This window comes from Hyposmocoma kahamanoa, unplaced genomic scaffold (genome assembly GCF_003589595.1).
Source record: "Hyposmocoma kahamanoa isolate Upper Pololo Valley unplaced genomic scaffold, ASM358959v1 62, whole genome shotgun sequence".
Lineage (NCBI taxonomy): Eukaryota > Metazoa > Arthropoda > Insecta > Lepidoptera > Cosmopterigidae > Hyposmocoma > Hyposmocoma kahamanoa.
This window is the reverse complement of record NW_020653850.1, coordinates 20425635-20436426: the sequence shown is the minus strand read 5'-3', so window position 1 is coordinate 20436426 and position 10792 is coordinate 20425635. Positions and strand designations below refer to the sequence as shown.

Below are 10792 nucleotides of genomic sequence, written 5' to 3'. Positions count from 1 at the left end.
TAAAGATCGAACACTCAGAAAAAACACTCAGAAAAAATTCCTTCGATCCGGTCGGATTCTAGTGGAGTAATTTCACAAAAAATAATTGAATATCAATTCAATAAAAATTTAATGAATACAGTGAATAGTGACATCTCTCGCCAGGACTGGTAGCTGTAAAGGTACTAACTGGGTGATAAAGCTGTCAAAGATTTCTCATAGATGGCGCTACGACTAAAAAGTCGTTGAAAAACCAAGTACAAAGACACGACGCAAGCACATAGAAAAATTCGTGAGGTCCGTTGGTTCGTTCCGTGGCTTAGTTGATATAGCGTCTGGCACGGTATGCAAGAAGACGTCGGTTCGAATCCGACCGGATCGAAGGAATTTTTTCTGCGTGTTTTTTCTGAGTGTTCGATTAATAATTATAACAATTATTCTGTTCAATATTCTGGCTAATTGTATCTAGTAAAGATTTGCAAAATTGTCTCGAAGTTGTGTGCACCACGCAAGGGCAGTGACCCCGCCACCCGCTTCAAATCTTTCTCGATCGCTTATTTACCTATTTTTAAAATTATGATTATATACTAGTATTGTTATAATTTACTATTTATTTACATTAATTAGAAAAATTTACTAAAAAAAATTTATTGTAACTTAGTTTGGTACTTACCAACTTTAGATTACATGAAAGTATTGCTAGAAGTACCTAGCTTCAAAGCAAATCTATGCAGAGATTTGCACGTGAGTTTCGTTTCAACATTAGACTCCACAACGTTGAAAGCAGAAAATTCGACACTCGGATCCTCCGCGTAAACCTAAAGTTTCACATTATGCCTTAAGAATAGCCTTGCACTTGTACTTCATGGATTACCACTCAGGGTCTGCTGAACCTAGTAACGGTTCTTTTTTTGCACTACTAATTCTTGTTTACATACCAAACCACCACCACGTCGCATTTCGTGACAGACTAGAATAGAATTTTGTGGGATGTCAGCGTGACGTAGACGCAGTACGGGAAGCAAGGTCGACTGATCTACCAATCGCTCGCTCGATACGATATTTCCCTGCCGTCGCACCCCACCACCAAATAGATCTAAAATGCGTTTCTTTCTGCGCATTTGAAGTCATTGTTCAAAATATTTTGTGCAAGTCAATGACCTTTGGATTAAATTTATTTCTTTGAAACTGCAATCAAATAAAAAATAGAATAAAAAATTTACCAAATTTTTTTTTTCGATTTATTTTTTTAGTGGTTTGGGTTTTCAGATTTAATGACCTCTGTAAATATGATGAGAATGCAAAAAAAACACATTGTATATTAACAATATCTAATTAGTTTTGGAATCAGTGCCTTCATGTCAGTCATGACAATTTTACAAACTTACTGTACAGCATTAGAATCCATTAAAGTGTTTCTTTATTTTCTTTCCTTGGCTGACACCGACCCCAAAAATAACTAATTAGATATTGTAAATATTTGAGTATCAATATTTTTTTAGTAATGAAGTAAAACGTTAAACCGATCAGTAGGTAACACGTACAAATAGCAATACATATCGTCATGCCTGTCTCCCACCGGGGTAGGCAGAGACTATGGACCTCCACTTACCACGGTCCTGACAAACCTCCTTCGCCTCTTCCACTCCCATCAATTTCTTCATACATTTATTCTTGTTACTTCCGTTTCCTCCGTTTATTCTTGGTACTTTTAACCCGGCCTTTTTTAAGGACATCCTCAACCTGTCTGAGATATATTCGACGAGTTCTACCTCTCCCAATGCTTCCATCTACATTCGTTCTATAAATTTGTGCCGTCAATCTACCAACATTCATTCTTTCTACATGACCAAACGATCGAAGCATCCCTCTCTCTATCCTGGTCCCTACATCATCTTTCGTTCTACATTTACTGTTCAGCATTCTATCTTTAAGATTAATACCGCACATATTGCGCATAGCATCTCATTTCTACAATAACAATATTTTATTAAAGTTATAGATAATAAGGACAAAAATTGTCACGTTGTAATTGTATAAATAAACCATAATTGTAGTTAGATTGATTAATAATATATTATAATACTGCGTACAAAACGGCATAAGATAAAAATAAATAAAAATATTACGTGGTTGTTTGGATTAAATCTCTATCTTATTATTTTTCACTTTTTAGTGTAGTGACTGTTTGTGGTTTTTGAAGTTTTTTGATTGATTTGATTTGAGTGATTGATTTTTTTTAAAGTTTGTTTATTTATGAACCTAATGGGTGACACTTTTATTTTCTGAAGTAGTCGGTAGAAAAGTACCATTTTGAAGTAGACTGTATTTTTTTAATATTTTTACTTTTTTTCACAGGTATCAGTAATGGCGCGGATGATACCATCTCCGGATTGGTTCATTGGGATCGATAGCTTCGATCTCTGCGTTGATGGAAATTGGCTCGATAGCATCACTATTGAGGTAAGCATATCTGCAAGCTTCAATCATCATCACTATTATTCCATCATACATTTCACAGCACGGCCATTAAAATTTTGCAAATCTTCTCCTACATATAAATATCATTACGATATTTTCCGTAATTGTTAAAATGTCAATAACTTTCAAAAAATTCAATTGTAGAAAACTGACATAACAATGTGATAATCAAACTTAAGATCTCCTATATTGTTATCACAACTAGAATATTACTACTTACAATTATTCGCCTATAATTAGATTTTAGGACTTTCTTGGTTTTAGACTAGCTGCTTATTATCATTAGTTACAGCAAGACGAAGACTAGTTTCAGGTTTGTTACCACGGTATAACTTTGTCAGGATGTTATCCTCCTTCATCGTTATTTCACCTTTTTACCTCACCTTCTTTACAGGTCCCTGGCCACTTACTTTTAAAATTTTAAATGTTTCTCGAACTCCTTTTGCTTCCACTAGTCTTACGATGGTTCGTTACGTCATCGCTTCCATCATACTTCTCAAAAGAGACGTGCTCTTCCTCATGTAAAACTCAAACTTTACGTAATTTACTGTTTTTAAATTTGAGGTGATTGTCTGGGCTGTTAAGTAGGAAGTGTTTTGTACTATTTGTACTTTTTTATATCATTTTATTATTTTATTGTTACAGCCTTTGCGTTTCTACTTGTAAATAAATTCGTTGATCCAAATCTTTTGTTTCTTTACGCTAAGGCAACGCATTCTTGTTAATGGAAATGAAACTGTTTTTCGGATCCAAATAGCATATATTTGTTTTTCAAAAAACCAACGTCCTTTATAGATCTCGTGGTCACAAACTGAGATGGTAAATTAATGGCGATCTAGATCTGAGAAATAGTTTCATTTTTAATGTGTAACTTCGCAAAAACCTAAAAACTCAATTTTTTCATCCCGATTTCTCGGAGCAGCTACACGCTCCAAGGTGAATGAGTCAACCTATGATCATGAGTATATTGCAACGATTATTGTTAAATTGTCGGGATAAAGAATAAGTCATATCCATGCATCCATCTTCAACCCATTTATACATCCCACTGCTGGGAGCGGGTCTCCGGCGAGGGTTTATTGGTTAGGCTATAGTCCGCTACGCTGACCTAGTCCAGGTTGGGGATTTCACACTTTTCCGAGGGTTGTGAACCTTCTTCGACGTGCAGGTTTCATCACGATGTTCTCCTTCACCAAAACGATCAAGGTAAATTTCAAATTAAATTTCGCAAATAAATTTCAAGAAACGTAGAGGTTTGAGGCCCGGATTCGAATCCACGACACGGTCTCGTAGGTTATTATTAGGCCATTAAGCTACCGCGGCCATGAAGTCATGTCGCAGTACCTTTAACTGGCGACAAACTAAAATTATTAACATATTTCAAAAAAATTCATCAATAAATTTACAAGTTAATATGTCCTGGAAGCGAATTTACAAAGACTATTTAACTCAAGGCGACGTATCTAATGAGCTTTTATTTCTGCAAAATCTTAAATATCTGGTCTATTAGACATAATATAATAACAAAACCTACTGAAATCGCATAGACTTTAATAGTAATAAGGCAGGCTATTTAGATACCAAAATGGCTATACTAATTCAATCAGCGCGATGTTTCTAATAGATCAGCTTTTGTTTGTGCAGTTTTATGAGAGAAACTACCTGAAATAACATAGACTGTAATGGTAATTACGATACCAAAGGCAACTACCACATTATCAGTTTTTATTTGTGTGATTTATAAACAGATAATATCAGATGTACCGATTGGACTTGGATGAAATTCTAATCACCCGTAGGATGTCCGTTAGTACGATATATCAACTTAAATAGTTAACCATATTTTGAAATTAATAAATTAAATATAGCTGCCACATAAAACAATAAATACAAATTCGACTATGTTTTGGAAAATGTCATCAGCAAACAAAACTTTTATCCGTTTTAGTGAATAAAGTTAGGTTTCACAGACGGTACATAAATCACAATCACAAACAAAAATTTTCTACAAACGCAAAAACCTAACCTCTCTCACTCATAACATAGTCTTGCCCGAAACGGCAGCCGCCTGAAAATTACTTCCCAACAGGCCATTTAATTTCTTTTTAATAGTTACGTCCACTCATCTCCCATACTCCAGTTATTAGATTTCACAATAGCGTTAAGATCAGATATACAATTTCAGTTAAACGAAATCAATTTCAGACAATCCTTTAGAATGGGTACGTAAAGCGAAATTCGAGATGCTGTTTGCACAGTCTTCGATAACAGCTGTAAGTAGCAACACAGTCCCAAGCCACAAAGATAACAAAGACAGAAATAACCCCAAACCGATCGATGGCCGAGCACCAACTTGATTATAACATTCCCAGGTGGATCCTCTCGATGCGGGAACAGACAACGGGTTCACATTCACAGCGCCAAACTGGCCGACTGCTCCCCAAGGAGTGGCCTATCGCATCACCTCGAAGTACCCGTCACATCCTGCTGGATCTTTCCTCTATCCACATCTCAGGAGATTGCCACCGATTGCGACCTTCCAGTTTATCAAGGTCAGTGACAATAACGTTGCATGACAGCAGTTTCTCAGGGATTTGTCCACTTTTCGCAAAGCACCAATTTTTTCTTTTACTAGCCATTTATCATTTCGAGATAGAGACTGAACATAAAGAAACTGTTGTCTATACATCCATTATTTTTGATAGTTTTGATTATTTGAAACCTGCTTGACCTAATTTTCTAAATCTGGTCCAGTACTTCAAGAAATTTTAAATCGTACAAGGAAAGTAATATTTCCATATTTTAACAGCTACGAGAATACGAGGTCACAGAAGTATTTCACCGGAGCAGTGACGACCAACGATACGATGTACTCCAATTGGACAAACTTAGTCACAATAATATCGATGTCCTTGATGGCAACAGGGCGTTGTCCATCGCAGAGGAAGTGGAACGAGCTGAACAGGCACCGAGGATATACGCCGAAGGCACTTTGACTACACCTAATGTTTCATATTCTTACTATTCTATGTAAGTTAATTTCTTTCTTCGATTTTTTTTTTAAATTTACGTACTTTACTTACGTTATACAAAATTTTATACAAAATTGTATTTGTTTTGGGCGCCATAATGTTTTGCAGTACAAGGAATGGAAGTGCTCCCGATTTCTTAATGATAGATATTATAGATTTATATGAAACAGATATCGTTTAGAATCCGTGCTGCATCTCTCTAACTACAAGCTAACATTATGTACTTCTAAACTGTTAAATATTGATACATGTCTTGATTGTAATCATCTTGTCTCAGTGCAAACACATCAATTAGTACAACGGCAGAGCCTCGTTCAGCCAACGAATTGCCAACATCAGGGCCTACGGCGAGCCAGAGATCAGCGCTCCGTAGCCTCGCAAGGCGGTACCGCGCAAGACGGCGACGCAAGCTGCGCGCTGATAATGCTGACCCGGCTGAGCGGAGGAAACGAAAAAGAGCAAGTAAGTCCAAAAATACAGTTTAATAAAATTTAAGTATGTTTAGACGAAATCATTAGGTGTTGTAGTTAGCTACATCGGAAAACTAGTTTACATAGAGCTAAGGAAGCTGATTAAGATGCTAAAGTATTAAATTTAATTGACGGTATTATCCAGAAAACCTAAAACTTTCATTATATTTTAGGTTGTATCTGTATAGTATGAAACACGGTTTACGGACAAAAACGCTATTTGTACCCAAGCCACCTCGTTTTTGTCACAGGGTTACTTGACTGCCGGGTGTCAGACTGGGGTGAATGGAGTCTATGCCGAAGCGATGGCGGCTGCGTAGGCTCAGCAGTACGAACACGAAGAGTCATCCGCCGACAACGACCTGGCGGTAATCCCTGCCCACCTACTGCACAATCGAGATGGTGTGCGACTAACTGTACCTCTCCTTTAGTGCAGCAAGAAGATTGGCAAAACAATTTAACGTAATTCTCGACTCGAATGCCGAATGGTTTATTTCTTGAATCCGTAAGGAAACGACGTCACTTTACAAGTGATCATTATTCTTTCAAATTTAATGTGCTCTTTCCTTTTTATTAGCATCTGTGTCTGTCCGTCCAATGGTATCGTTGTTTTTTTTCTTCCTCTTCTAATTGGAATCGTTTGAATGTAAATTCGAGGTGTGTAAAAATTAATCAATAAAAATGTTGTATAAATTAAAAATTATTAAGAGATGACTGTCGATGTTTGGAATAAATAGAATTTGGTTGATTTCAGCTGTACCTATGTGAGCTTCTTGGATTTTTTTCATTTCTTTGTCAATTATCGTTATTATAAGCCTTAGTGATAAGCAGATATGTGGCACTTACCTTTATATTACATCCTTTGTCAAGATCAACGTTCGATCCAAAATCATATACATTAAACATCCAAACGGTACATTATGTTTGTTTTCGTGCAGAAGTTCTATAGAATAATAAATTTCTCTGACCTAGATAATTTTATTTTCACTTCTGTGCAAATTATGTGGTCTTGTGCTGTAATAGTGAATAGATGTTGTTCATTTAATGTTTGTAATTTACTAGTTTACTCGTCCCTGATAATACTTTGGGAGATGTGTTGATATTGACTGTTGTTTATTGCATTTCTAAAACTATGGAGACATTATAGAGATCAATGTGCTAAATATACAAAATTGAAATGTTATTAATAATTTTGACTACCTTCTTCCAAATAAACTCGTGTATACTATGTGCAATGAACACTAGTCAATTGACAACGGTGTCAAAAACGGCTTTTTGAATATTGTCTTTATAAATAGCTACAAAATACATATCGAGTACATAAGAAACTTAAATTACGTGACAGAAACTCAATAAATGTGTAGTTAATTGTTTTAGTCGATGTAAAATCCAAAGATGCTGGTATTATTTTTCGTATTATTAATTGTATAAACGTTTAAATGTAGATACGTCTGTCTATATAAGATTACCTTTTAGCTAGGTAAAGCCTTCTGTGACTATTACCTTTTCATTTCAGCCATATTATCTATTAAGTCTTCTTAATTAGTCTTGGGAATGGATCTTAACTGACAGAGTTAATTTTATGTCGACATTATTTGATGAAATAGTTCTCTCTAGTTAATTAGGAGCAATGATATTATACTTGTTGATGCTCACTGATTAGGAGAATGACATACAAAGAACACTTCTGAAACAAAGTACATTTATGAAAGTTTTATAATATTCTGACAAACAAAGGCTAATAAAGCGTACAATTAGCCATTAATAAAAAAATATATAATAAAAAGTATTTACTATTCCCCAGCAAAATAACATAGGACACAAAACCGCCAAAGATAACTTATTCCTGCATTCGTATAGCATTGAGAAAGGCGTAATTTATAATACGGTCAAGTTTGGTTTCAGAACTTAAGAAATAAGAAACCAATTGCAGTGGAACGCATCTATAGTTAGTTTTTCTAGTTCTCGAGTGTACGACGTCGTTCTCAAACCAATCCCAAGATTTTTATTTTATGTATTCTATTGAAATGAAATGAAAATGAAATTTGTAGAAAGCGAACTGTTGCTTGAGCATTGCCAAAGAAAAGCTAGGCTTAGGTCTTTCATAACTGATGTTTTCAACTTTATCATGAAGTTTAATCCAAACTGATTTTTCTTCAGAAAAATCAGAGTTCATAAATTTTCAAAGAGTTTTAATCAGTTTATAACGGCATTTAGTTCAAACTGTAACCACTTTTAATATTCTTTATGTTAAAATCAGATACTTAATATACAAAGTTGTCAAAAGTATTTAGGTAAAACTAAAATGAGATAAATAAAAAAGCTGTAAAATAGAGAAAAATGAAAGCTAAAATGTTAACCTTAGTGTGATTATCGGAGTATGTGTATTTTTTACAATGTAAATTATTCTGATTTCAGTAATAAAAATCTTGAATAACGCATTAATTGAGTTTTATTTTATCCTCCTAAATCCAACAAACTACTACTACACATTAAAATTACTAATGTAATTACCTACACGCTTCTGGGGGTCTACCACTGTTCTCCGTCTGACATTCGTCCGAAACAATGTTTGTCGAGTCGACCAAATCAAGAGATAATTTTGAAAAAAGTATGAAGCTTCATTCGCATCATGGGTTTTTTTTAATTTGGTCGAATATAACTTATTTTACAGTAATTTTATTATTTTGTACGGGTGTCGGATGAAAACCCCCAGGCACTAGCAAATATGCCCCAGTTTTTAAGGAAACCCTTTTTTTTATAAGATACCAAATGACGGGGGTGAACAAGTCGTCTGCCTGGTAGTAAGTCTTTCGCCTGTCCATAGCAGTTGCAGTGCCACTCAGAGCTTTAAATCGCAAAGATCTGAGAGACACCCATTACCTTGAGACACAAGTTGACAAGTCCCGTGTGCCTGTAACTTCAAAACCGGAACGCAGTCATATTTACATTACTTCTTGGCCGCAGAAACAGGTAAAATAGCATAACTTCCCTCGACAAACTCCTTTTACAAGGAGCTCTACAGCTACTAAATATGCAACAATAAGCACGCGTTGTCTATTCCAGTTTTAAAACGCTCTTTGTCTCATAAACGTTAAAAGCAACAAAATTACACCAACAATGACATCCAGTAAAGCGCCTAAAAAGGGAATTCAAAAATTTCTTTATTCCGTAGCGTTATTACGGCCCGGGTGACGGTCCTTACAACGTTAAGCTGAAAACTTTTAATTCACTCGTCACTCTTGGGAATACCCCGCTATATCACTTCACTTTTCGTATAATATGCCACGAATTAGTTAGCCCTGGCTTATAAAAACATTATTACACTATATCAAAATAATATTGGGATCAACTTACAGATATTTTATGGAGCACATTGTAAATTGTGACAAACAAAAAATCTCTGATAAGCCTCCAGTATTTTGTGCACCATGAACTTAGGCTAGTCTCAGCCATCTGCGCCACTCGTCATTTCTCCATCTCGCCGCAAGTCCTCACATTTCTGTAATGGAGCGTTTACATGACGACAGTAGTTCGCTGCCGTAGTCGACCGACTTAACTAGGTGTAATCACTGCCGGGCGACTTAGTTTCAACAACGGCGACGTTTCAACGTATCGGTGGCTGCGTTTCATACGTTCACGCGCATGTGTAGAATACCAGAGGCGAGGCGTGAAAAATTGTCTTTAGTAAAGCCAGAGCAAAACAAAAACACTTGCTATAAGCGCCTTGACGATTGAACATAGCTATTATTAGCACACAAGATACCAGTGCACTTTATATCACTGGTTAATTATTCTACACGTAAAATTGTGCGCAAAATGTTGAAAATTACTTTTAAATATTTATAATACTACATAATAGTGTATAACTATATAATAATTCTTAGAAAATTTTAGGCAAGGCGGTGGGAATAGAGTTACATGAACGCGCCGCCACTGCTACCTACCCAATCAATTTATTAACCAGGAACAAAAATGGACGCTAAGTTTCTTGGATACACTATTGATAATACGTCAAACGTAACCGTAAAGCGTAATGTAAAACGTAAACATAATCAAGTCATCAAAACCACACAGAAAATGTTTACAACAAAATTGCCAGGGGGAATTATGCTCTTCTTAAACTTACTCTACTTAAACCATTGGTTGATAAGAGAACGCCAATTACTGTTTATTATGCGTACATACATTCGGTGATAAATTATGCGCTCTCAATCTTGGGCAATGGCTCAAATATTAAACGAGTCCTGTTACTTCAAAAAATAATTAGAATAATTTGTGGTATCGATAAAAGAAAATCGGCGAAAAAATGTTTCATGAAACTAAACATAATGACAGAAATATCTATATTTGTTTATAATTGCTTAATAGAAGTTCTTAAAGAGAAACATAATCTGAAGCAATTAAGAGACATACATACAAATAACACCAGAAACAAAAACAAATTAGTGATACCAAAGGTTAGATTGACAAAAGCCCAAAAACAGGGGTGCGGTCTCAAATTAAAATTATACAGTAAGCTGCCACTCTCGGTAACTGAGTTACCAGATAAAGAATTTATCAAAATTATGAAGTCGTTGTTAATAAAAAATCCGCTTTGTACAATTAATGAGTATTTTGAATTGTTTTCTTGATCTTGATTTCCAATATTAAGTGTCAGACAGAATTGATATTATACACGTACTTCTTTTTTAAATTCAAAAAGTGCTTGCTTGATAAAGGATGCTTTGAATTGTATTTAAACACTAAATTGTAAGTAGATTAGTTTGACATAGATATTGTTTAATTTAGACAATTAAGTGACTTTTAGAGGTTAAGTTATGGAGATTT

At 35.2% G+C, this 10792-nt stretch overlaps 1 protein-coding gene across 1 annotated transcript in view; it reads left to right on the top strand.

The window, feature by feature from the left end:
- Positions 1-7997, top strand: part of LOC113229438 (spondin-2) — a 107558-nt gene extending 99561 nt beyond the window's left edge. Inside the window, exons 4-8 of the mRNA XM_026463022.1 lie at positions 2338-2442; positions 4833-5012; positions 5270-5490; positions 5770-5954; positions 6214-7997. Coding sequence (XP_026318807.1) covers positions 2338-2442; positions 4833-5012; positions 5270-5490; positions 5770-5954; positions 6214-6428 — 906 coding nt within the window. The 3' untranslated portion in view covers positions 6429-7997. The remainder of the gene's footprint in view (positions 1-2337; positions 2443-4832; positions 5013-5269; positions 5491-5769; positions 5955-6213) is intronic.
- Positions 7998-10792: the final 2795 nt, after the last annotated feature.